We start from the raw sequence: 27,929 nt of genomic DNA, 5'->3' as shown, positions 1-27,929 counted from the left end.
ATGTGGGCAGAGGAGCGTGATGCCATGGTTGATGATGCTGTGAGCGACGATGTGCTACCTCCTTTGGTGCCATCTGTGTTGGACATTGTGCCCCCTGCTGGTGGCTCTCCTCAGTGGGCAGTTGCCTCTGGTTACCGCGACCTCGTCGTTGTGTTGTCGAAGGATGTGCGACGGGGGGTCTCTGCTCCTGTTCCGGTTGGCGGTGGCCCTGAGGCGCCTGCGGTGCCACCCTCTGTGGGGTTCAGTGCGATGCCCAGCGTAGAACGAGGTGCGCGCCCTCATGTGGGGTCCAATGGGCGCCTCCACCCGGTGTTCCGGTATCATCTGCTTCCTCGGGGGCGATGCCCCTGCCTTCCGTGACGGGTCGGTGGCGCCCACTTCCTCCGGATGTGGTGATCCCCGAATATATGGAGCACCCGCGAGTTCGTGAGGGCCGTGCCCCTACGGAACTGGAGTATTTGGTATGGGAGGCTTATAAGCGGAGGTACCCGATGTTTACGTACCCTGAGAAATATCCTCCTTGATTGGCTGTGTGGTTGGGTGTGGGTCTATGCTTCCAGCTTTGTGTGTCTTATGTGTAGCTGATTGTGCTATTGTGCTGCTGTAGTGTTCGTTTATTTTATGTACTTGTGTCCTTACGGTTATTTGGTTGTTTGCATGTTTTTGTGCTTTTTGTTTTTTCTGTATTTTCAGTTCCCTGTGTTTTTTGTTTTTAATTATTGCCTTGTGTTTCTTGCCTTAGGTGTGTCCTTGAAATTGCTTTATTATTTGTACATATTTTATGCTTTTTATGTTTTTGGATTTCTTGTTCATTTGTTGTAACTTTTGTGTATTTTTTCTTGAGTGTTTTTGTTATTGTACTTATGTCAGTTATTTGTTGTATTGTGTGCGTATTAGTGAGAGGTTGTGTTAGCTGCAGCTCTGGAGTAACATTATTATTGCAATAATGGAAGGATTAGTGAATGATTTGGTGAGTTTGGTTGGAGCTCTGAGAGCAGAGATGGATTCCCTGCGGGAGGAGGTACGACGGCTGAGACTTCGAGAGGAAACGAAGGAGGAGACCAGTGTTGACGAGACCTCATCATGGAGAGTAGTAAAAGACAGGGGTCTTAAGAAGACCTTGACAAGGCCGCCTACAGACGCCCTAAGGACGGCAAATTCATTTGCCGTGTTGGAGGACGAGTGCTGTAGTGCGCCTGCAGCGAGGAAATCAGCGAGGAACGGCGAAGCGCAGGCCCCTCAGGCTGCTCAGAAAGTTAGGGCAGTACCGAAGCGAATTTTGGTTGTGGGAGATTCCCAGGTGAGGTATTTAGACAGAACGTTTTGTGCCAGAGATAGGGGGAACAGATTAAGGGTTTGCTATCCGGGAGCTGGAATTGGTGATATTGTTGAAAACATGAATGATATTATGATGGGAAATGGGAACAAACCCATTATTTGTATTAGTGCAGGGGGTAATGATGTTGGGCGAGTTAGGAGTGAGGAACTAATACAGAGATTTAGGACAGCCATTGAATTAGTTAGGAGCAAGGGAGGAATCCCGATCATATGTGGCATTCTTCCAAGAAAGGGACTGGGAAATGAATGGATGTCGAGGGCACTTGGTGTCAATTGCCGGCTGGAAAGATATTGCAAATCCAATGCAATATCTTTCATAGACAACTGGGAACGCTTCTATGGAAGAAATGAAATGTATGCTCGTGATGGGGTGCATCTATCGAGGGCTGGGGTTGTTGCTGTTGCGAACTCGTTGGAACCAGTGGTTAGAGGTGTTTGTTTGGGTTTAAACTGTTAGTAGATAGTGGTATGGGAATTGATTTGGAGGAAGGAGGTAATAAAAGTATGTGTTCGTGGGAGAAAAGAATTGGCAAAATGATCAGGGAAAGAAAAGGGCCTCAAAATAACATTTCACTTAGGATATATTACACTAACAGTAGAAGTCTAAGAAATAACATTAATGAATTAAATGCTCTTGTCTGCACAGAAAAAATAGATATTATTGCACTTACCGAAACGTGGATGAATGTAGAAAATAGAGAACTATTAGCTGAATATCAGATAAATGGATTTAAACTATTTCACACAGATAGATATATTAGACGAGGAGGGGGAGTAGCCATATATGTTAGGGACAATTTGAAATGTAGTCTCAAAGAGGGAATCAAAACTGAGCCACACACAGAAACTATTTGGATAGAATTAAACGAAAAAGCAAATAATATTATAATAGGAGTTATATATAGGCCACCAAATTTAGACAGAATGGAAGCAAAGCATCTATGGAATGAAATATCTATGGCATCTAGATCTAACAGCATTTATGTCATGGGTGACTTTAATTTTAGCGGAATAAACTGGTTGAACAAAACAGGGAATAGTGAAGCAGAAGATTTTCTAGAATTAATTGACGATTGCTTTCTTACGCAACACATTAAGGAACCAACACGGGAAAATAATATTTTAGATTTAGTGTTAACTAACAGGGAAACACAAATTAATGACATCGAAATAGGGAGTGAGCTAGGGAACAGTGACAACAAAGTAATCAGATTTAGCACAGAATGGAATAGACCTGTAGGAGAAAATTCTGTTAAAGTGCCAGATTTTCGAAAAGCTGATTTTAATAGCCTAAGAAATTTTTTGGGTTAAATAGATTGGAAAGTCTTGGGTATGGGGTGTGGGCCGGTCTTAGAGCGAGACATGAACCTAGCGACAGGTAACGTAAAAGGGGATTTCGATGTGGATTTAATATATAACTTATTTAAGAACATTCTAAACAAAGCATAGGAACGTAGTATACCATACAAATTGAATAGATCGAATACTAATGACCCAAAGTGGATAACAAATAATTTAAAGAACCTTATAGGTAAAAAGAGAGCTTGGTACAAAAGGATTAAGAATGGGGAAGTCAGGTTAGAACAGGAATTCATACAACTGGTTAGAAATGTTAAAAAAAGAGATTAGGAAAGCAAAAAGAAACTATGAAGTTCGCATAGCAGAGCAAGCAAAGTCAAATCCTAAAGGGTTTTTTCTGTTATATCGAATTAAGACTAGGGAAAGGATAGGTCCATTAAAATCTGAGACAGGTCAAATAACGGATAATGACAAGGAGATGAGTAGTATTTTTAACAAATATTTTATATCTGTATTTACTAAAGAAGAACTTAACAATATGCCTTCAGTCGAACAAGTCTATGTGGGTGGAGATGAGGACAGGTTGACCAGTTTAGCAGTTACCAGGGAGGATGTAATTAAACAATTAGAAAAACTAAAACTAAACAAATCCCCAGGGCCGGATGAAGTGTTTGCCAGGGGTGCTTAAAGAATGCAAAGAGGAGCTTTCCGAGCCACTGTCTACCATATTTAATAAATCAATAGAGTCAGGCAGAGTGCCAGAGTCATGGAAGGTAGCTAATGTGGTGCCAATTTTTAAGAAAGGAGATAGATCACTTGCGTCAAACTATCGGCCAATTAGCCTAACGTCTATTGTGGGAAAGTTACTTGAATCAATAATTGCAAATACAATTCGTCTCCATCTTGAAAAACATATATTAATAAATGAGTCGCAACATGGTTTTACAAATGGCCGTTCATGTTTAACAAATTTGCTAACTTTTTATTCCAGCATAGTTGAGGCAGTTGATAGTGGTAAGGATTGTGATGTTGTGTACCTTGACTTTAGCAAAGCTTTTGATACAGTGCCATATGAAAGACTAATTAAAAAAATAGAAGCTCATGGTATTGGGGGTGCTATATTAACTTGGATTAGGGCATGGCTATTCCAAAGGAAACAGAGAGTTAGTATAAATGGGGTTAAGTCAGAGTGGGATAATGTTGTTAGTGGAGTACCTCAGGGCTCTGTCCTGGGACCTCTGTTGTTTATAATATATATAAATGATTTAGATTCAGGTTTGAGTAGAAACATTTGCAAATGTGCCGATGATACGAAAATCGGTAGGGAAATTAATTCGGAGGAGGACTCGCTATCACTTCAAGTTGATCTAGATAGGGTTTAGAAATGGTCAAATGATTGGCAAATGCAGTTTAATGCTGATAAATGTAAAGTTCTGAGGCTAAGTAATGATGATAGAGTTACAAGATACGAGCTAGATGGTGTTGAGATTGTGAAGTCGGATTGCGAAAGGGATCTGGGAGTTATGATTAGTAAGAATTTAAAACAAAAGGATCAATGCATGAATGTTCGTAATAAGGCGAATAGGACACTGGGATTTATTAATCGAAGCGTTAGTAACAAGACACCTGGTGTGGTAGGGAAATTAATTCGGAGGAGGACTCACTATCACTTCAAGTTGATCTAGATAGGGTTTTGAAATGGTCAAAGGATTGGCAGATGCAGTTTAATGCTGATAAATGTAAAGTTCTGAGGTTAGGTAATGATGATAGAGTTACAAGATACGAGCTAGATGGTGTTGTGATTGCGAAGTCGGATTGCGAAAGGGATCTGGGAGTTATGACTAGTAAGAATTTAAAACAAAAGGATCAATGCATAAATGTTCGTAATAAGGCAAATCGGACACTTGGATTTATTAATCGCAGCGTTAGTGACAAGACACCTGGTGTGGTTCTCAAGCTATATCTTGCTCTAGTTAGGCCCCATTTAGATTATGCAGTTCAGTTTTGGTCGCCATATTATAGAATGGATATAAATTCACTTGAACGTGTCCAGCGTAGGATGGCTAAGTTAATTCCCCAAATTAGAAATCTTTCATATGAAGAAAGATTAACAAAGCTTAAGTTGCATTCACTGGAAAGGCGAAGAGTTAGGGGTGACATGATAGAGGTTTACAAGTGGATGAATGGACATAACCGGGGGGATATTGGTAGGGTATTAAAAGTATCAACACAGGACAGAACACGAAACAATGGGTATAAATTGGATAAGTTTAGATTTAGGAAAGACTTGGGTAAATACTGGTTCAGTAACAGGGTTGTTGATTTGTGGAACCAATTGCCGCGTAACATTGTGGAGGTGGGGTCCCTCGATTGTTTCAAGCACGGGTTGGACAAGTATATGAGTGGGATTGGGTGGTTATAGAATAGGAGCTGCCTCGTATGGGCCAATAGGCCTTCTGCAGTTACCTTTGTTCTTATGTTCTTATGTGGTTCTTAAGCTATATCTTGCTCTGGTTAGGCCCCATTTAGATTATGCAGTCCAGTTTTGGTCGCCGTATTATAGAATGGATATAAATTCACTTGAACGTGTCCAACGTAGGATGACTAAGTTAATTCCCCAAATTAGAAATCTTTCATATGAAGAAAGATTAACAAAGCTTAAGTTGCATTCACTGGAAAGGCGAAGAGTTAGGGGTGACATGATAGAGGTTTACAAGTGGATGAATGGACATAACAGGGGGGATATTAATAGGGTATTAAAAATATCAACACAAGACAGAACACGAAACAATGGGTATAAATTGGATAAGTTTAGATTTAGGAAAGACTTGGGTAAATACTGGTTCAGTAACAGGGTTGTTGATTTGTGGAACCAAATGCTGCGTAACGTGGTGGAGGTGTGGTCCCTCGATTGTTTCAAGCGCGTGTTGGACATGTATATGAGTGGGATTGGGTGGTTATAGATAGGAGCTGCCTCGTATGGGCCAATAGGCCTTCTGCAGTTACCTTTGTTCTTATGTTCTTATTATGTCCCATGCTGTGACCGCTTGTTTGTATTTTATGTCTGTTTTTCTGGTGTTTGCTTTATTGCATGTATTAGCACGATTGTTCGTATTTCTCTGTTATTTTTTACTTGTTCCCTGTTTTTGTACTTTGTTTTTTTTCATATCAATAAAAAAAATTGATAATGATCCAGGACGGACAGAAACGTCGTTGTTCTTCATTTTCTGATATGTGGTTTGATCATCAGGTCTGTAGTATGTAACTTTGTTAATTAGGAATATATGCAGTGTGTCAAGTACAAAGAATTTGGTTTTAATACAAGATTTTGTTAATTTTCAGGCTAAATATGGTCGCAGGTATAAGAACTCAGAAGAAGAAAATCACCGCAAGAGTGTGTTCCAGAGAAATCTTCAGTACATCGTAGAGTTTTCGAAGGGGAACTCTACCCACAAAGTGGCGATGAACGAGTTTGGTGACCTGGTACGTCTCTGTGCTCTGTGGTTATTATTGTGTTGGAATTTTGACTCGGGATAAACCACTAAACCGAAACGTTATCGAGTACTATTCTATATTGCATAATATTTTATTTCCTGAGACATATGTTTAAATTTCACACACAAGTATTGGCACAACCTATGGTGTAGAGACTAGAATACTCGTCTCGCAATCAAGAAGACACGTGTTCGAATTTTGAGCTTGGTGGGACGAAGGCTCTTCGAACTTTAATTTCGCTCAGTTTTGTGCACTGAGCCATTTATTATGTTCATCTCACTACACTTATCCTTCATTACAATACAATATTCAGTTCTCGCCTGTACGACGACACAATATTCAGTTCACCCTGAACAAAGACACAATATTCACTTTGCCCCTGTACAACGACACAATATTCAGTTCGGTCGTATACAACAACTCAATATTCACTTCGCTCGTTTACAACGACACAATATTCAGTTCACTCGTGTACTACGACTCGATATTCAGTTCGCTCGTGTACAGCGACACAATATTCAGTTCGCTTGTGTACAGCGACACAATATTCAGTTCGCTCGTGTACAGCGACACAATATTCAGTTCGCTCGTGTACAGCGACACAATATTCAGTTCGCTCGTGTACAGCGACACAATATTCAGTTCGCTCGTGTACAGCGACACAATATTCAGTTCGCTCGTGTACAGCGACACAATATTCAGTTCGCTCGTGTACAGCGACACAATATTCAGTTCGCTCGTGTACAGCGACACAATATTCAGTTCACTCGTGTACAACGACACAACATTCAGTTCCCTGCTATGAACTGGTAAATGAGTGACAATTATTTTCCTGGATGGTAACTGTTATTTTCTTATTGCTAATGCATCCAAAGTACAGAAAATAGAGCTAATTTTAGTGTGTAACTATTGTGTAACCATTGACACAAATAAAATAATTGTGTAACCTTTGACTGAGAGAGTTTAGGGAAGAGGTGTTGAAGGTTTGTGAAGGCTGCTGACTTATGAAGCGATGTGTCACAACTCTAAATAAGGAATCGCCAGCCATTTAGTACCTTCGAGACCTCTTCCCTGAGGTTTCTTAAGCAAAGTTCAAAGCCAAGTTTGAGAGGAATAGTAATATTTACTATAATTCAGAGCCAAAAGTAACCAGAAAATAATATCTACTACCTAGTAACAAAAATAGTGGTACATTGTATAACAATGCTTTAAGTTCTCCCCTTTGCACGTAGGAATAATTAGGGATCTAAAAAATTGGCAATTCGTGTTCTGAGGCTATTTGACATTGATTAACTAAACCAGTTTCAGTACTTATCCCGAGTTCTAAATCCAACGTAGCAAACAGAACCTATAAGATTATATATTTTACAAGTACCAGTCAAAAAGTATACTATAGTAGCGCATTAAACATATTGCTTCATCACGAGTCCAAACTAACTTGTTGTATGACAGACGAATGAAGAATTCAAGAAAAAGATGAACGGATACTTACCTTCGTCGTCCCGAGAGGCCAACACAGTATTCAGCTCCCAGACAAGGATCCTTCCAAGTTTTGTGGATTGGCGCACCAGCGGCTACGTCACTCCTGTCAAGAACCAGAACCCATGTGGCGCTTGTTGGGCGTTTTCTGCGGTAAGTATTTTGTCCGCATACCAAGGGGTTGTAAATGGCCAGAGTGTTGTAAGTGATACTCTTGTAGCAAGCGGTCTGCATGACAAGTTAGTGATCCACTTCTTGAGAAAATAAATATTTCTTCTCACCTATAAGTGGACTGCCTCTTCTTCAAGGATTCTTATAACATTTTTCATCATTCGTCTGCCTTCAAAAAGAACTGTGTTATTGAGAAAATCCACATGAGCAGTCACGAGGATTCGAACCTATGTGCTGGGTATTCCCAGACACCCAGGTATTTTGACTGGAGTCACAGGTATTTTGTAAAGTTTCTCATCGATATGTCACGTTACTGTGATTTCTCTGTGAACAGTTTTATTTTGTTGACCAAATTAAAATGTCTATTCCAAAGAAATTTCTGCAACTTTAGTGACACACAGATTGACTTTGAGTTTATGATTTAACTTTTGTTAGTTTCAGCATATACTACAAATACAACAAATGCCACAAGACATGCTTAAAGGTCAGGGAAAAAGTAAATACAAGAGCAGCTAAAGTGAGGGATGAAATTTATATACTTTTAGATTTTAATCACAGGGGACACAGATTTGATCAATCAATTGAACTTTCTGTTCAAAAACAAATATAAACATGTTTAATTTTATCCCGCACAGGATATACACTCTAGTCCATCACATACAGAATGTACACTACTCTCCAACACATTAGTTTCACTTCATAGTTTGTGAACATTAACTCTGTTCCATCTGTTACGAACTCTGTTCCATTCGTCACATTAACTCGGCTAAATCCATCACATTAACTCTGTCCAACCATTATATTAGCTCTGCTCCATCCGTCCAATTAACTCTATTCCATCCATTATGTTAACTCTGCTTCATCCATCACATTAACTCTGCCCCTACCATCACATTAGTTCTGCCCTATCCGTCATACTAACTCTGCTCTGTCATCACATTAGTTGTGCTCCATTAGTCACACTAACTCTGCTTCATTTATGACATTATCTCTTCGCCACCAGTCACATTTACTCTGCTTCATCCATCATATTAACTCTGCTTCATCTGTAACATTAACTAGACTCCATCCGTCACTTTAACTCTGCTCCATCCGGCATAATACCTGTGCTCCATTCATCATTTTAACTCTGCTACATCTTCACTGTTAATGCAGCAGATGGAGCACTGTTAATGCTATTAACAGTGCTCCATCCAGTGCTGGAGTCACATTGCTCTATCGATCACATAAGCTATGCTTCACCTATCACATAAACTGTGATCCACCAATCACATAAACTGTGCTCATTCCATCACATAATCTGTGCTTATCTATCACATAAACTGTGCACTTCCATCACGTAAACTGTCCTCTATCCATCACATAAACTCTGCTCAATCTATCACTTAAACTGTGTACATCCATCACATAACTTATGCATATCCACCACATAAACTGTGTTCCATCCATCACATAAACGTTGCACATCCTTCACATAAACTGTGCTTCATCCATCACATAAACTGTGTTCCATCTATGACATAAAGTTTGCTCTATCCATTACATAAACTATGCTCCATCTATCTCATAAACTGTGCGTAACCATCACATAACCTGTGTTCCATCCATCACATATGCTCTGCTCCATCCATCACATAAACTGTGCTCCATCCATCACATAAACTGTGCTCCATCCATCACATAAACTCTGTTCCATCCATCACATAAACTGAGATCCATCCATCACATAAATTCTCATAACCTGTGCTGCATCCATCACATAAACTGTGCTCCATCCATCATATAAACTGTGCTCCATCCATCACATAACTTTTTCTCCATCCATCACATAAACTCTGCTCCATATATCACATAAACTGTACTCTATCCATCACATAAACAATTCTTAATCGATTACATAAACTCTGCTCCATCCATCACATAAACTGAGCCTCATCCAACACATAATCAGTGCTCCATCCATCCCATAAACTGTGCTCCATCCATCACATATAGTGTACCTCATTTATCACGCAAACAGTGCTCTATCCAACACACAAACTGTGATGGATAGTTTGGGAACACACGTGGAAGCATCTCTTCTCCAGACACCGGAAACACTATGTACCATCACACACTGTACGATGTGTGAACTCTGGTCGATTACACATTACACTCTATTTACTAGCTAACGTAAACTGTGTCTACCTGCATGATCCTAACACATCTACGTGAGAACAACAAGGTGAGTACATCTATATTATGCTTTAATTCACACTTCACAAAGTGTCGTCACAAGTGCTGACTGTAAGTCAGTCAGGCAACTGGAGCATCAGTGTGCTGCTTCTGCTACTTTAACTGCCAGGACATTGATGGGTCGCTCCATGAACATCCATATATTTATATAACTGAAAATTATATACAGAGTTTGTGCATCTCGGCATTAACTTATTGCGACTTTTTTTCCTCAATAATGTAAGGTATTAAATATAAAGACCATTATCGGCAGTAGTGTTTAAGGTCACTCATACTTACTTAACATGCAGGCACACCTACAAGAAATATGTACGTGATTCTCTGCCTGGCTTTTTACCCAGACCGGCTCCTTGGAGGGTCAACAGTTTCGTAAAACCGGCCAACTGGTGAGTCTCTCCGAGCAGCAGCTGGTCGACTGCGCCGGCGGTGTTTACCAAAACCAGGGATGTTACAGTGGATGGATGAATAATGCCTTCAACTACCTCAAGGCCACTGGGTCTGACAGTGCGGCTTCCTACCCTTACGTGGCAGTAGTAAGTAGTCTTATCAACACTGCACGTTCTTGGCTGTAAACTGACAATTATATTGTTTACAATTAAGAGAAATTTGTTGTAGAGATAATTTTTAATTCTACGTTTTCTGATATTAACACAATATATTTTCTGCAAGACACAGATAATTAGACATTTGTTCTTATTTAATACTTGCAGCAAGGGACCTGCAAGTTCTCACCCAACAACATCGCCGCCACAGTAACTGGCTACGTCACCATAACTTCACAAAGTGAGAGTGCTCTGATGACAGCCGTAGCGACCGTAGGTCCCATCTCTGTGGCCATCGACGCAAACCACCCTTCATTCCAGTTCTACAGCAGTGGTGAGCTCACACTCGTGTGTGTATATGCAAAGGGAGGGTCCATCAAAACAAGTAAGTAAGTAAGTAATTATCAAAAGAAGGCACCAAACCGGGAAGGCTATGTAGCACCATCAAATACGCAAAATAATCAGAGGGCGCTAAATATCACCAAGGATGCCAATACGAGAACAAAAACGCATAAGGCGAACGATATCAAAAGTATCCGAGTCACCAAGAATTCTATCGAGGGACAGGTGACCGCGAGGGGCGGTCGGAAAGCAAGACACACGCTCGTCCTGGAAGTCAGGACATTCAAGAAGGACATGCACGACCGTAAGAGGGACAATGCAACTAGGACAATAAGGAGCAGGGCGGCGCTCCATCAAGTGACCATGTGTTAAGCGAGTATGGCCAATACGCAACCTCGCCAGAGCTGTTTCCCACCGCCGGTTACGGTGGAAGGAGGACGGCCACGAGGAAACACAACATTTAAGAGTACGTAGCTTGTTACCAGTAACAGACAACCAAGAAGCCTGCCAACGGGTAAGAACTGAGGAATGGATAACTGGGTAAAAGTCGGAATACGGAATGCCTTTACGAGAGATGGGACAAGAGCGGACAGCTTCCTTAGCGGCAGCATCCGCACGCTCATTTAAAGACACACCAATATGGCTGGGAACCCAACAAAACTCAACCGACTTAAATTTACTGTGAACGAGAAACAGCCAATGCTGGATCTCGACAACTACTGGATGAACCGGATTAAAGGACCCGAGAGCCATGAGGGCACTACGAGAGTCAACAACAACCACAAAGGAAGACTGACAACGAGAAAGCAGGAGACGAAGAGCATAGAGAATAGCATAAAGTTCTGCTGTAAAGATGCTAGTCTCCGGAGGCAAGCGACACATATAAGTGCGATCAGGAAAAACAACAGAGTAGCCAACACCGTCCGCTGACTTAGACCCATCGGTGAAGACAGAAACGGAGCGGGAGTGAGAAGAAAAGTGCTCGAGGAAAAGGCGTTTTAGAACCGTAGGAGGGGTAAAAGCTTTAGTGATACGGGTCAAGGAAGTACAAAACCGCGGATGAGGGACCCTCCACGGGGGCAAAGAAGGAACAACACGAGGAGAAACATCAGAAATACGAACGGAGAGAGAATCCTGTAGGCGAGATAACCGGACAGAAAGAGGGAGGTGGTGAAGAGGAACAGGAACCGCAGGAGGGGTAAAAGTTAAAGCACGACAGAGGCGAGAGGAAGGATGTTGCAAGGACCGCGCAAGATAGCGAAGACAGTAGCGATCACGGCGGTCCTGGAGAGACAGGAGGCCAGTGTCAACATACAAGCTAAGGATGGGAGTCGAACGAAAGGCACCAGAACTGAGGCGCAACCCAGTATGGTGCAAAGCATCAAGACGGCGAAGAGTAGAAGGAGAAGCAGACGAGTAAGCAGGGCAACCATAATCGAGCTTAGACAGGACGAGAGAGGAATGTAAAGCAAGGAGAGTGCGCCTATCTGCCCCCCAAGAAGTATGGGACAAGACCCGAAGGAGGGTAAGGGCCTTAGAGCACTCAACACGGAGGTAAGAGATATGGGGAGACCAAGACAAACGAGTGTCAAGGAATAACCCCAAAAGCTTCGCGGAATCTTTGTATTCAAGGGGATGACCATAAAGTGACAAAGAGGGACGAAGAACAACCCGTTTCCGCGTAAAAGCCATGGCACAAGTCTTAGAAGTAGAGAACTTGAAGCCATGACCTGTGGCCCAAGACGACACGGCATCAATTGCAAGTTGAAGCCGGCGTTGAAGGAGAGGCGAATCATCACCCTGACAACAAAGGGTAAGATCATCGACATAGAGAGCGGAGAAGACACCAGAAGGAAGAGAGGAAAGAAGACCATTGAGGGCAACAAGAAAAAGAGTAGTGCTCAGAACACTACCCTGGGGCACACCTTCGTATTGCTGAAAAGAGGGAGAGAGAGCGGTACCAAGGCGCACCCGAAAGGAACGACGAGAGAGGAAGCTGCGGAGAAAGAGAGGGAGATGACCACGAAGGCCAAAAGAATGAAGTTGAGATAGGATATGATAACGCCAAGTGGTGTCGTAAGCCTTTTCTAGGTCAAAAAGGACGGCAACAACGGAGGTCTTCGCAGCAAAAGCAGTACGAATATAGACCTCCAAGTTCACCAGGACATCTGTCGTGCTGCGGCACTTGTGGAAACCAAATTGAGAAGGGGAGAGGAGGTGATGGTGTTCCAGGAACCACATCAGACGAACGTTAACCATACGTTCAAAGAGTTTGCAGACACAACTTGTGAGAGCAATAGGGCGAAAGTCCTTAGGGGAAGTACCCAGAGACCCCGGTTTGCGAACAGGGAGGACAACGGCATCGAGCCAGTCCTCAGGGACTGACGACGACTCCCAGGTCCGATTATACAGACTCAGTAAATACTGAGCCGTGCTCGGAGGGAGATGGCGAAGCATCTCATAATGAATACCATCGGAGCCCGCCGCCGTAGAACCGCAGAGGGCCAGGGCAGAACGAAGTTCAGAGAGAGAGAAGGGATCATTATAGGGAAGCTGAAGATGAGTGCAGAAATCTAAAGGACGAGACTCAAGGACAGGTTTACGAAGAAGGAAAGATTGGGGAAGATGAAGACCAGAGCTAACAGAAGAAAAATGGGAACCCAGTTCGGAAGCGACCTGCAACGGGTCCGCCACAAGAGTATCATGGAGGTGAAGGACCGGTGAAACATCGGGAACGAACTTACCTGCTATCTTGCGGATACGCTTCCAGATCTGGGCCAGAGGGGTCTCGGACGTAATTGTTGAGACATAAGATGCCCAACATTCACGTTTAGCCGTACGGATGGCCCTACGGGCCACCGCACTCGCTTTCCGAAAGAAAAGAAAAGAATCGGTCGTCTGCCTACGGCGGTGCCTCTTCCAGGCTGCACGCTTACAGCGGACAGCCCGAGCACAGTCCGCATTCCACCAGGGAACGCACTTCCGTGGACCCCGAGAGGAAGAGCGAGGAATAGAGCGGAGGGCAGCGTTGAAGACAGTGTCATGAAAAAGGAGGAGAGCGCGAGAGAGAGGCAGAAGGGAGAGGTCAGGGAGAGCAGCACTGAGGGTAAATAGGGTCCAGTCTGCCTTAGCAAACTGCCACCTAGGGAAAGAGAGGGAAGGGCGAAAAGAGAAAAAGGAAACAAGGATGGGGAAATGATCACTTCCATGGAGGTCATCAAGAACCTGCCACGTGAAATCTAAGTAAAGAGAAGAAGAGCAGAGAGAAAGATCAAGACAAGAAAGGCTGCGAGTCCGAGAGTCCAAATGAGTGGGCTCACCAGAATTCAGAAGAGACAGGGAAGAAGAGAGGAGAAACGGCTCAAGGAGGCGACCCCGGGTATTCGTCAGAACGTCACCCCAAAGAGAATGACGACAATTGAAGTCACCCAGCAGGAGCACAGGCTCCGGCAAGGAATCCAGGAGGTGTTTCAAATCAGGAAGAGAGAGCGGGACACTCGGGGGGAGATAAATGGAACAAACTGTGTACCATTTCCCCACAAAGATACGAGCAGCAGAACAATGGAGAGGCGAAGGAAAAAGTAAAGGAACAAAGGGAACATCAGCCCGAATCAAAAGAGCAGAAGAATTAGAAGCCCCAGCAATGGCTGGGGGGGGGGGGGGGGGAGAGAAAGGAATAGCCACGAAAACGACCAGGACGAGCACCAAGCATTGGCTCCTGGAGACAGACACAAAGGGGCGAAAACCGCGAAATCACAAGTTGGAGTTCGAGGAAATTGGCGTAATAACCTCGAACGTTCCATTGAAGAATGGACAACGACGAGAAGAGAAAGGACAAAAACAGAGAACAAGGAAGAAACAAAGGCGAAAGAGCAACAGAGCACGTTAAAGAATATCAGGGTCGGGATCAGGGTCAGCAAAGTCAGGGTTAGGGGGCATGGGTAAACTGAGCAAAGACGGAGGGAAGGAAACGGGAGAACAGAGCAGAGGTGGGCGGGCAGGGTCTGGAGGAGGAGGAGGAAGAGGAGGAGACAACGGAGAGGAGCCGTCAAGGACAGCAGCAGGAGGAGGGGGAGTAGAAAGAGGGTAGCGCACCCCAGCAAGAGCAGCAACCGAAAGGGAAGCAGGGGCCAAAGAAACCTCCATAGCAGGAACAGGGGGCGCAAGCACTGAAACGGGAGGGGAAGGAGCAACAGAGCCAGAAGGAGGAGCTGAGGAAGAAAGCGAAGCCTTCTTACCCGCCGGGGAAGAGGAAGGAGAGGAGCCAGGCTTACGCTTCTGACTTAAAGAGACCGGTGTCCCAGCAACTACGTACCGGGCAACGGATTCCAGTGTCTCAACAGGAGAAGCCGAACGAGAGCACACACGACGGCCGTTAGGAGAGCGATGGACATCCGCCCGCACCGACAGGCGGTGGGGAGAGCCAATAGATGGAGGAAGAGGATGGGAAGGAGGATCGGAGGGGGACGAGGAAGAAGACACAGAAGACACGACAGACCGGGTAGAAGGAAGGGGAACCCCAGACAGAGGACCAGGAGGAGGATCCTTCGGGAGAGAACCCAAAGGAACAGAGGAGGGGGCAGTGGGCGCATCAGGGTCCAAGGCCCGGAAACGGTTGTGAGTCTGAGGAAGGCGGGAAGGACGAGGAGAGGAAGAGCGCAACACGCGAGCATAAGAGATATTAGCATAAGGCGGGAGCCGGCGAACCTGGCGCCTCGCCTCAGGAAAAGATAAACGCTCCCGGTGCTTCAGGTTGAGGACGGCTGCCTCAAGCTTGTAATGGACACACGCACGGGAGAAGGTAGGATGGGCCTCACCGCAGTTGAGGCAACGAGCCTGGGGAGAAGTGCACTCCGACTTAGAGTGACCCTCGCCACCACACAAAGGACAGAGAGAGACAGTCCCGGAGCAGCGGAGGGCACCATGCCCAAACCTCCAGCACTTGTTGCACAGCCGAGGAGAAGGAATGTACTCCTGGACAGAGCACCTGGCACCAGCAAGAATGACAGAGGGTGGAAGGGGCCTACCATCAAAGGTAATCTTCACAACCCGGAGGGGTTGACGGCGACTACCACGAGGGGGACGAGTAAACGTGTCCACCTGGAGAATAGAATGGCCCTGGGCAGCGAGGATATGGCGAATATCGTCGTGGCAGTCGCGCAGGTCCCGAACACCGGTTGCAACATGGGGCGGGAGCAAAATAGTGCCAACACTGGCATTCAATTGAGCGTTCTTCGAGACCCGAACGGGGGTCTCGCCAAGGCAGGATAAGGCAGCCAAGCGGGAAGCAGCATCCTGAGAAGGAGCAGCAACGACACGTGTACCGAGACGAGTGGGGTTGAAAGTAATGGAGGCATCCACGGAATCAATGAGATGTCGATGAAGGGAGAAATCGTCAGGAGGCGGAGAATCAAGAGGGAGGAGATCAAAATATTTGGCCCACGAAGCGGGACCAAACAAGGCTTGATAGGTAGCAGAACTGGAAGGAATCGAGCGAGGGCGGCCGTGACGAGGACGGCGGTGAGAACCCCCAGAGAGAGAGGGGTTAAAAGGCGCAGTAGTTACAACTAGAGAAGGAGCCGCGCCAGGGGACGAGGTAGTCACCACTGGGGGCTTGGGGCTCGACCCAACCACAGAGGAGGGAGGGGAGCCAGGGGAAGGAGTCAGAGAGGCCAAAGGAGGAGCAAGGTCGGGGCCCAATGCAGCGGAGGCTACAGAGCCCGGTCTTCCAATACGGACCGACTCGGGGGCTTGGTCGCCCACCCCACGAGCCTGAAAAGGTAAGCCAGAAGCAGCCGAAACAGGGGTTATCATCTTGACGAAATTAAGAATTCACTCACGAATGTGCCCCCACACCCACCATGGAGCCACAATTAGAGGCAGGACACCCAACAAGAAGCTATCGCCGATCTTGTCGGGGCCTCCTAGGGGTGCGTCGTGAGTATACGCCCCACAAACGCCACCTTAAGAAACCGACAGTCCGTCGAGATCGGGTTCAGTGACGAAATGGGGATTGACAATAAAAGGTTCCCCTCGCTCTCGACGTCGGGTACTGCAGTTCTACGGGTGCATGAGTATGCCTCCTCAAGCACCCGGGCGTCAAAATAGAAGAAGTCCATGGAAGAACCAGAACGAGCAAAAGGTCGGCAGGAAACGGCAAGCAGATAGGAGAAGAGGGGGGAGAAAAACGAAACAGAAGGAAAAGGAAAAGGTGCCCAGCAGAATTGGAGAGGACGGCAGCAGGAGCACAAGGCTAGAAAAGGACAGAGGACTGTCCTAAGGAGCATCACACTCCAGCAGCCGCCCACGAAGCCCCCACACGGCGGCAACGAGCTGAGCGGGGAGGGGGTCCATCAAAACAAGTGAATATATTATAGGTAGTAGAGGAACAGTTAACGGATTTGTCTCAGGGACTTGATAAAACGAAGGCAAACAAAGAAGGAAGGACTTGAGAACGAAGGACAAACGAAATGTACTTACATAAATACTAAAAGTAGTAGTTGAGATCCTAGGAGGTGAACAGGTGAAAGTACCATTACATACAAGCCAAGCAGTTTTATTTTATTTTTAATTTTTTTCTAACGCAGACATGGCCACACACTTACAATGCTAACCAATATATATACATTTTTTCTGGCCTCCATGGTCAGGGTTAGAGATCCGTTTAACATAAATTCAGTGATTTATTGAACAATCAACCACTGAAGGTGAGTGTTCTGCTTTTAAAATGCTTTTTTTTTTAAACAGAACAGAATACAAGGTGTTTTTTTTTACCTCGAATGGTATCGGGGATTGACTTAAGGGTCTCACGATTTCCAACCATTTTGTGCAGTCAGTGTGCTCTAGCGGTATAGTACTTTTTTTTTTTTTACAAGCATGCTTATAAGTACAATGAAAGTAAACAAATACAACATAGAACAGAACAAAATGACAAAGCACAAACGTGCCAAAACATAAAGGAACAAATTTAATAAACACAAAAACGGAAGGGCCGACCACAAAACAACAATAATTACAAACAAAATACAACAATTAGGTTAAACACAGCGGAATACAATACAGAAATAGCACACCAAAACATTAAATATACAGAACAAGGCAACCAGCACCGCAAACACACACGGAGAGGCACCAACACAAAACAAAAATAATAATAATAATAATAACAAGAAAGGAATACAAGTATACAAAAAACAAAAAGAGAAGCACAATGGCAAAACACGACAAAAAGCATAACCCCAGACCGGGTCACGCCAACAGCCTGAATGGCACTCAACACGATACAAACAAGCGCACAAACAACATCATAAAAACATAGAACCACAAAGCATAACATAAGAACATGACATCCACAACCAGACACACACACTAACCAAACCCCGGACCACACAGGAACCGGACACACACACACAAGCCACACAAATAAACCCACAACCACAAACCAGAGCGCGCAGGAACCGGGAACAAACCTGCCCCACCCACTCACACACACCCGACCTGCACCCCACAACCATGCACACAAATGTAAACAACCCACAACACACAATACACAATGGAATCATGAGTGAGGAATACATTTCTCAGAGACAGGACCATACGTCTCTGAAGCCCAAGGGTACTTTCGCTTATAGGCCTCCCAAATCAAATATTCCCTGTCAGTAGGGGGACGATCCCCCTGCCGCCGTGCGCCCTTCATAAACTCGGGAACCACCAGATCAGGCGGAAACGGCCACACCTTAAGCTCACCGACGCAAGTCGCATAACGATGCTGGGGAGCGCAAAGCACGTCCTTCGAGGTAGCAGACGACACCGAAGAAGTGTACGAGGGCTGCCGAGACAGCCGCGTCGCCGTACGCACAGGAGCAGGGGACAATCGACGAGATGGTAACACCTCCACCGAGACCGCAGGAGACACTGAAGAGATGGCCAGAGACGAACGAGGCGTCGAGACCGCAGCCGATGAAACGGGGAACGAGGAAGGGTTACAGAACCCCCAGAGCGAGCAGCCTTTTTCAACACCACCACCAGGCCACCCCGCTCACCACGAACCTCGGCAGGGGGAACCACCCCCCACGAAGAACCGGAGTCATCCGACGCAGGCGACGCACCCGAAGCAGGATCTGCAGACACCATATCTGATGTGGAGGCCGAAACACCGGCATTGGCATCCTCAGGCAGATGCACCTCCGCCACCACCGTAGTACGCAACGCAACCGGTGCCACCCCTCCGTTGCCGGCAGATCCACAAGTGTCGAAGTCGCCAACGTCTACCCATGCTGAAGAACGCCGGGAACGCTTAGGCTCTGGCCACACATCATCAGACCCGGAGGCTGACTCAGACATGCACAACACAAGCCGGTCGAACCGATGCACGTCGTAGAACGGCAGCATCCTCAACCACATGGGGCACCAGGCCAGGCACAGGAGGAAGCGCCAGATCCACCCTATCACCCAGCACAGGTGGAACAGACGGCGAGGGTGCAGGGACAGGGTCAGACGCAGCAGAGGACGAACTCGAAGACGGGGGAGTCGAGCAGAAGGCAGTCGGAAGAACCCTAGGGACACTAGTCGGAGCAGGACGATCACCAGGCGACGACACAACCTCCGGAGGAGAGGCGACAACAACAGGGGGTGCATCAGGCAGCGCAACAGGCGACACAGGGGGCACATCCGCGGCTGAATAGACGTCCACATCCACCGAATCCTCCTCCACTGGAAGCGGCGGAAAATCCTCCTCACTGAAGAAGTTCACGGGTGCAATGGCAGGCGCAGAACAGTCAGCTGCCTGATGGCCCAAGAGGCCACAACGAAAACACGTCCGAGGCTGGCGGGCGTAAAACACCCGAACGTTGTAACCCATATGACGCACAGAGGATGGAATATCTTCCCGGAGCCTCATGCCCAGGGTGCGAATGTTAGTCCTCACACCCTTGAGTGGACTGAAAGACACCAAGTACACCTACACACTAACCACTGCGCCAAACCGGCCGAAGTACCGCCGTAGCCGACCCTCCAGAAACTCCAATGGAGCCCCATGCACACTGATGTAAGTGAGGGCACCCCTCCGATCAAAGAAGGTCACAGTGCCCGCACCATCCGGCAGGGGTAAGGTCCGCCCCTAGTATCGACGGAGAAAGTCTCGATACGCCAATTCCTCCGTGAACTTCACTATCGCTCGACGTGCCATCACTAGCTCGACTCCATAAATGTTTATCACAGGGATATGAAGCAAATCAAACACCAGCGCTATCTCTGGGTACCCAGCCCGTCTGGAAAATTCGAGGCCCACAGACTGAGCCCGCAGTTCAAGGGGGAGAGGGACCCCCATCGTGAACTCCACGTCAGCACAGGCGGGCAGAGACACACGCCCCCAATCGGCCAAACTGGCAAACAACCACCAACTGCCGCAGAGTGCAGGGAACACATCCACCCTCCACAACAGCTAGCAGTCCACTCTGAGGTATAATACTGGATACGCTAAGGTGCATGGAGCCCTGGTTGTTTGGGTTCAAACCCTTAAGGGGTGAGGAGTTTTCAGTTCCATACTGGTTTGGAAAAATCAAGCAAATCACGCTTCTTCCCATATCTACATAAATAAAAATGGAACTGTTTGTTGTTCAAAATCGCTAATCTCAGAAAGTTCTTCACCGATTGCTTTGAAATTTTCACACAACGTCCCATTCGCATCAGAGCGAATTTTTAAATACATACTATACAGATGTCACGTTTGTGACGGAGAAAAAATGTTTATTTTTAACTGTTTTTCATGTGAGGGAAATCTTCGAAACCTCTTTACCGATTGCCTTGAAATTTTGACACAACGTTGCATTCGAATAGGCGAATATTTTTATATGCCTGTTATATACATGCCTCACCTGTGACAGGGATTTTATTTTTTTTTTTAAAAAACAGCGCCATCTGTAGGACGTATGAGGAACACACGCTGTAATCTCCGAAAGTTCTTCACCGATTGCTTTGAAATTTTGACACAACGTTCCATTCGAATACGTGTGTGTTTCTATATACCTACTATTTAGATGCCACACCTGTGACAGGTAAAACCATGCATCATTTGGAAAACAGCACCATCTGTTGCACGTAAGAGCAACGCACGCAATTCAAAATATGTTACGATTCCATTTCAATGTTTCAGATTGCATTGATAAATTTAATTTTCATTTAATTTGATTTAATTTAATTATTGTGTTACATTGCGTTGGAATTGAGCTGTGTTGTTTAACATACCATTCATTTTGTAGTTATAGTTTATTTGTTTCTTTTTTCATTATTTTACTTCGTTTTTTTTACCCCCCTCCCTGTTCAGCCCGTTGATGCCGTGAGGGGGGGCTTAGTGGGCGGCTGCCAGAGTGTGATGCTCCCTGGGACAGTCCTCTGTCCTTTTCTAGCCTTGTGCTCCTGCTGCCGTCCTCTCCAATTGTGCTGAGCACCTTTTCCTTTTCCTTCCGTTTCGTTTTTCTCCCCCCTCTTCTCCTATCTGCTTGCCGTTTCCTGCCGACCTTTTGCTTGTTTTGGTTATTCCTTTGGACTTCTTCTATTTTAACGCCCGGGTGCTTGAGGAGGCATACTCTTGCACCTGTAGAACTGTAGTACCCAACGTCGAGAGCAAGGGGAACCTTTTATTGTCAATCCCCCTTTCGTCACTGAACCCGATCTCGATGGACTGTTGGTTCTTAAGGTGGCGTTTGTGTGGCGTATACTTACGATGCACCACTAGGAGGACCTGGCATGATCGGCGATATCTTCTTGTTGGGTGTCCTGCCTCTAATTGTGGCTCCATGGTGGGTGTGGGGGCACATTCGTGAATGAATGTTGATTTTGTGTAGCAATGATATTTACTGTTTCTGCTGTTTCTCCTTTACCTTCTCAGGCTCGTGGGGTGGGCGACCAAGCCCCCGAGTTGGTCCGTGTTGGAAGACCGGGCTCTGTGGCCTCCGCTGCATTCGGCCCCGACCTTGCTTCTCCTTTGGCCTCTCTGACTCCTCCCCTCGGTTCCCCTCCCTCCTCTGTAGTTGGGTCGAGCCCCAAGCCTCCAGTGGTGACTACCTCGTCCCCTGACGCGGCTCCATCTCTAGTTGTAACTAATGCGCCTTTTAACCCCTCTCTCTCTGGGGGTTCTCACCGCCGTCTTCGTCACGGCCGCCCTCGCTCGATTCCTTCCCATTCTGATACCGCCCAAGGTTTGTTTGGTCCCGCTTCGTGGGCCAAATATTTTGATCTCCTCCCTCTTGATTCTGCGCCTCCTGATGATTTCTCCCTCCATCGACATCTCGTTGATTCCGTGGATGCCTCCATTACCTTCAACCCCACTCGTCTCGGTACACGTGTCGTTGCTGCTCCTTCTCAGGATGCAGCTTCCCGCTTGGCTGCCTTATCCTGCCTTGGCGAGACCCCTGTTTGGGTCTCAAAGAACGTTCAGTTGAACGCCAGTGTTGGCACTATTCTCCTCCCGCCCCATGTTGCGACCCTCTGTCATTCTTGCTGGTGCCAGGTGCTCTGTCCAGGAGTACATTCCTACTCCTAGGCTCTGTAACAAGTGCTGGAGGTTTGGGCATGGTGCCCTTCGCTGCTCTGTGACTGTCTATCTCTGTCCTTTGTGTGGTGGCGAAGGTCACTCTATGTCGGAGTGCACTTCTCCCCAGGCTCGTTGCCTCAACTGGGGTGAAGCCCATCCTACCTTCTCCCGTGCATGTGTCCATTATAAGCATGAGGCAGCCGTTCTCAACTTGAAGCACCGGGAGCGTTTATCTTTTCCTGAGGTGAGGCGCCAGGTTCGCCGGCTCTCGTCTTATGCTAATATTTCTTATGCTCGCGTGTTGCGCTCTTCCTCTCCTCATCCTTCCCACCTTCCTCAGACTCACAACCGTTTCCAGGACTTTGACCCTGATAAACCCACTGCCCCCTCCTCTGTTCCTTTGAGTTCTGTCCCGAAGGATCCACCTCCTGGTCCTCTGTCTGGGGGTTCCCTCCTTTCTACCCAGTATGTCTTGTCTCCTGTGTCTTCTTCCTCGTCTAACTTCGTTCCTCCTTCCCATCCTTCCCCTCCGTCTCTTGACTCTCCCCACCGCCTGTCGGTGCAGGCGGATGTCCATTGCTCTCCAAACGGCCGTCGCGTGTGCTCTCGTTCGGCTTCTCCTGTTGAGACGCTAGAATCCGTTGCCCAGTATGTAGTTGCTGGGACGCCTGTCTCTTTACGTCAGAAGTGTAAGCCTGGCTCCTCTCCCTCCTCCTCCCCGGCGGGTAAGAAGTTTTCGCTTTCTTCCTCAGCCCCTACTTCTGCCTCTATCGCTCCTTCCCCTCCCATTTCGGTGGTTGCGCCTCCTGTTCCTGCTATGGTGGTTTCTTTTGCCCCCGCTTCCCTCTCGGTTGCTGCCCATGCTGAGGTGCGCTACCCTCTTTCTGCTTCCCCTCTTCCTGCTGCTGCCCTTGACTACTCCTCTCCGTTGTCTCCTCCTCTTCCTCCTCCTCCTCCGGACCCCGCCCGCCCCCCTCTGGTCTGTTCTCCCGCTTCCTTCCCTGTCTTTGCTCAGTTTACCTATGCCCCCTAACCCTGACTTTGCTGACCCTGATCCCGACCCTGATATTCTTTAACGTGCTATATTGCTCTTTCGCCTTTGTTTCTTCCTTGTTCTCTGTTGTTGTCCTTTCTCTTCTCGTCGATGTCTATTCTTCAATGGAACGTTCGAGGTTATTACACCAATTTCCTCGAACTTTTCACGAACGCGGTTTTCGCCCCTTTGTGTCTGTCTCCAGGAGCCGATGCTTGGTGCTCGTCCTGGTCGTTTTCGTGGCTATTCCTTTCTCCCCCCCCCCCAAGGTGTTGCTGGGGCTCCTATTTCTTCTGCTCTCTTGATTCGCACTGATGTTCCCTTTGTCCCCTTACTTTTTCCTTTGCCTCTCCATTGTTCTGCTGCTCGTATCTTTGTGGGGAAATGGTACACAGTTTGTTCCATTTATCTCCCCCCGAGCTTCCCGCTCTCTCTTCCTGATCTGAAACACCTCCTGGACTCCTTGCCGGAGCCTGTGCTCCTGCTAGGTGATTTCAATTGTCGTCATTCTCTTTGGGGTGATGTTTTGACGAATACCCGAGGTCGCCTTCTTGAGCCGTTTATCCTCTCTTCTTCCCTGTCTCTTCTGAATTCTGGTGAGCCCACTCATTTGGACTCTCGGACTCGCACCCTTTCCTGTCTTAATCTTTCTCTTTGCTCTTCTTCTTTTTCCTTAGATTTCACGTGGCAGGTTCTTGATGACCTCCATGGCAGTGACCATTTCCCCATCCTTGTTTCCTTTTTCTCTTTTCGTCCTTCCCTCTCCCTCCCTAGGTGGCAGTTTGCTAAGGCAAACTGGAACCTATTTACCCCTTAGTGCTGCTCTCTCTGACCTCTCCCTTCTGCCTCTCCCTCGCGCTCTCCTCCTTTTTCATGACACTGTCTTCAACGCTGCCCTCCGCTCTATTCCTCGCTCTTCCTCTCGGGGTCCGCGGAAGTGCGTTCCCTGGTGGAATGCAGACTGTGCTCAGCCTGTCCGCTGTAAGCGTGCAGCCTGCAAGAGGCACCGCCGTCGGCAGACGGCCGATTCTTTTCTTTTCTTTTGGAAAGCGAGTGCGGTGGCCCATAGGGCCATCCGTACGGCTAAACGTGAATGTTGGGCATCTTATGTCTCTACAATTACGTCCGAAACTCCCCTGCCACAGATCTGGAAGCGTATCCGCAAGATAGCCCGAACCACAGGACCACAGGACCTGCCCGAAACGCTGTGCGTACTAGTGGCTTTACAAGAATGTAAATACTGTACTATCCAATGTATTCTCACAAACCCAATGTACCTTCTTGTATATATATAAATAAATAAATAAATAAATAGCGGGTAAGTTCGTTCCCGATGTTTCGCCGGTCCTTAACCTCCATGGTACTCTTGTGGCGGACCCGTTGCAGGTTCCTACCGAACTGGGTTTCCACTTTTCTTCTGTTAGCTCTGGTCTTCATCTTCCCCAATCTTTCCTTCTTCGTAAACCTGTCCTTGAGTCTCGTCCTTTAGATTTCTGCACTCGTCTTCGACTTTCCTATAACGATCCCTTCTCTCTCTCTGAACTTCGTTCTGCCCTGGCCCTCTGCGGTTCTACGGCGGCGGGCTCCGATGGTATTCATTATGAGATGCTTCGCCATCTTCCTCCGCGCACGTCTCAGTATTTACTGAGTCTGTATAATCGGATCTGGGAGTCGTCGTCAGTCCCTGAGGACTGACTCGATGCCGTTGTCCTCTCTATTCGCAAACCAGGGACTCTGGAAACTTCCCCTAAGGACTTTCGCCCTATTGCCCTCACAAGTTGTGTCTGCAAACTCTTTGAACGTATGGTTAACGTTCGTCTGATATGGTTCCTGGAACACCATCACCTCCTCTCCCCTTCTCAATTTGGTTTCCGCAAGTGCCGCAGCACGACAGATGTCCTGGTGAACTTAGAGGTCTATATTCGTACTGCTTTTGCTGCGAGGACCTCCGTTGTTGCCGTCTTTTTTGACCTGGAAAAGGCTTACGACACCACTTGGCGATATCATATTTTGTCCCAGATTCATTCTTTTGGCCTTCGTGGTCATCTCCCTCTCTTTCTCCACAGCTTCCTCTCTCGTCGTTCCTTTCGGGTGCACCTTGGTACCGCTCTCTGCCTCTTTTCAGCAGTACGAAGGTGTGCCCCAAGGTAGTGTTCTGAGCACTACTCTTTTTCTGGTTGCCCTCAATGGTCTTCTTTCCTCTCTTCCTTCAGGTGTCTTCTCCGCTCTCTAAGTCGATGATCTTACCCTTTGCTGTCAGGGTGATGATTCGCCTCTCCTTCAGTGCCGACTTCAACTTGCGATTGATGCCGTGTCGTCTTGGGCCACCGATCATGGCTTCAAGTTCTCTACTTCTAAGACTTGTGCCATGTCTTTTACTAGGAAACGTGTCGTTCTTCGTCCCTCTTTGTCACTTTATGGTCATCCCCTTGAGTACAAAGATTCCGCGAAGCTTTTGGGGTTATTCCTTGACACTCGTTTGTCTTGGTCTCCCCATATCTCTTACGTCCGTGTTGAGTGCTCTAAGGCCCTTACCCTCCTTCGGGTATTGTCCCATACTTCTTGGGGAGCGGATAGGTGCACTCTCCTTGCTTTACATTCCTCTCTCGTCCTGTCTAAGCTCGATTATGGTTGCCCTGCTTACTCATCTGCTTCTCTTTCTACTGTTCGCCGTCTTGATGCTTTGCACCATACTGGGTTTCGCCTCAGTTCTGGTGCCTTTCGTTCGACTCCCGTCCTTAGCTTGTATGTTGACTCAGGCTTCCTATCTCTCCAGGACCGCCGTGATCGCTACTGTCTTCGCTATCTTGTGCGGTCCTTACAACATCCTTCCTCCTGCCTCGGTCGTGCTTTAACTTTTACCCCTCCTGCGGTTCCTGTTCCTCTTCACCACCTCCCTCTTTCTGTCCGGTTATCTCGCTTACAGGATTCTCTTTCCGTTCGTGTTTCTAATGTTTCTCCTCGTGTTGTTCCTTCTTTGCCCCCCCCCCCCGTGGAGAGTACCCCTTCTGCAGTTTTGTGCATCCTTGACCCGCATCACTAAAGCTTTTACCCCTTCTACGGTTCTGAAATGCCTCTTCCTTGAGCACTTTTCTTCTCATTCCCACTCCGTTTCCGTCTTCACCGATGGGTCTAAGTCTGCGGACGGTGTTGGCTACTCTGTTGTTTTTCCTGATCGCACTTATATGTGTTGCTTACCTCCGGAGACTAGCATCTTTACAGCAGAGCTTTATGCTATTCTCTATGCTCTTCGTCTCCTGCTTTCTCGTTGTCAGTCTTCCTTTGTAGTTGTTGTTGACTCGCGTAGTGCCCTCATGGCTCTCGGGTCCTTTAATCCAGTTCATCCAGTAGCTGTCGAGATCCAACATTGGCTGTTTCTTGTTCACAGTAAATTTAAGTCGGTTGAGTTTTGTTGGGTTCCCAGCCATATTGGTGTGTCTTTAAATGAGCGTGCGGATGCTGCCGCCAGGGAAGCTGTCCGCTCTTGTCTCATCTCTCATAAAGGTATTCCATATTCTGACTTTTACCCGGTTATCCATTCTTCCATCCTTACCCATTGGCAGGCTTCTTGGTCGTCTGTTACTGGTAACAAACTACGTACTCGTAAATGTTGCGTTTCCTCGTGGCCGTCCTCCTACCACTCTAACCGGCGATGGGAAACGGCTCTGGCGAGGTTGCGTATTGGCCATACTCGCTTAACCCATGGTCACTTGATGGAGCGCCGCCCTGCTCCTTTTTGTCCTAATTGCATTGTCCCTCTTATGGTCGTGCTGGTCCTTCTTGAATGTCCTGACTTCCAGGATGAGCATGTGTCTTGCTTTCCGACCGCCCCTCGCGGTCGCCTGTCCCTCAATGGAATTCTTGGTGACTCGGATACTTTTGATATCGTTCGCCTTAAGCGTTTTTGTTCTCGTATTGGCATCCTTGGTGATATTTAGCGCCCTCTGATTATTCCGCACATTTGTTGGTGCTACATAGCCTTCCCGGTTTGGTGCCTTCTTTTGATAATTGCTTACTTACTTCGTTTTTTTAACTGTTCTTATTTTTCTGTGCAATTGGTGGTGAAATTGAGCTGTGCCTATTGATCTGCGTTTGAATTGAAATATTTCGTTAGTAATTTTTGTTTTTGTTTTGAAAACAAGAAAATTAACAACACGTTTATTTCACAGCTGCATATGTGCAACAAACAGCTATGAATCCACCGGCTACAATGTTAACTGATTTTTTCACGTTATGTCAAAATGACGCATTTGCAAAAACACTGCTGTGTTCGGAAAGCCCTATGTATTACACATGGAATGCGAGTAGAAAATCATTTGAACGACGAAAACGAGGAGAGTGAGTCGACGGACAACCTGGCATATTCAAATAAACTACGATAGGCTGACTGTACACCATTCATCCCAATCAAGATAAATGCTTCTTTCTTCACATGCTGTTGGTAAATGGCCCCGGTCCAACG

General features: G+C 46.8%; 1 protein-coding gene across 1 annotated transcript; it reads left to right on the top strand.

The window, feature by feature from the left end:
* LOC123767778 (digestive cysteine proteinase 1) lies at nt 1–27,929 on the top strand. The gene is made up of 6 exons (XM_069310217.1): nt 1–268; nt 5,963–6,120; nt 7,585–7,764; nt 10,359–10,550; nt 10,728–10,893; nt 27,637–27,929. Exons 1-6 carry the CDS (start codon nt 1–3, stop codon nt 27,807–27,809), a joined length of 1,137 nt encoding a protein of 378 aa, XP_069166318.1. The 3' UTR covers nt 27,810–27,929.

Source organism: Procambarus clarkii, chromosome 67, assembly GCF_040958095.1.
Source record: "Procambarus clarkii isolate CNS0578487 chromosome 67, FALCON_Pclarkii_2.0, whole genome shotgun sequence".
Lineage (NCBI taxonomy): Eukaryota > Metazoa > Arthropoda > Malacostraca > Decapoda > Cambaridae > Procambarus > Procambarus clarkii.
This window is presented reverse-complemented; position numbering and strand designations above follow the sequence as displayed.

Bases quoted from the DNA above. Each gene is read 5' to 3' on its own strand.
- LOC123767778 (XM_069310217.1), top strand. From the start codon at position 1: ATGTGGGCAGAGGAGCGTGATGCCATGGTTGATGATGCTGTGAGCGAC. The intron at 7,765-10,358 runs GTAAGTATTTTG...CTTTTTACCCAG, and splicing joins CTTGTTGGGCGTTTTCTGCG to ACCGGCTCCTTGGAGGGTCA. The intron at 10,551-10,727 runs GTAAGTAGTCTT...TAATACTTGCAG, and splicing joins CCTACCCTTACGTGGCAGTA to CAAGGGACCTGCAAGTTCTC.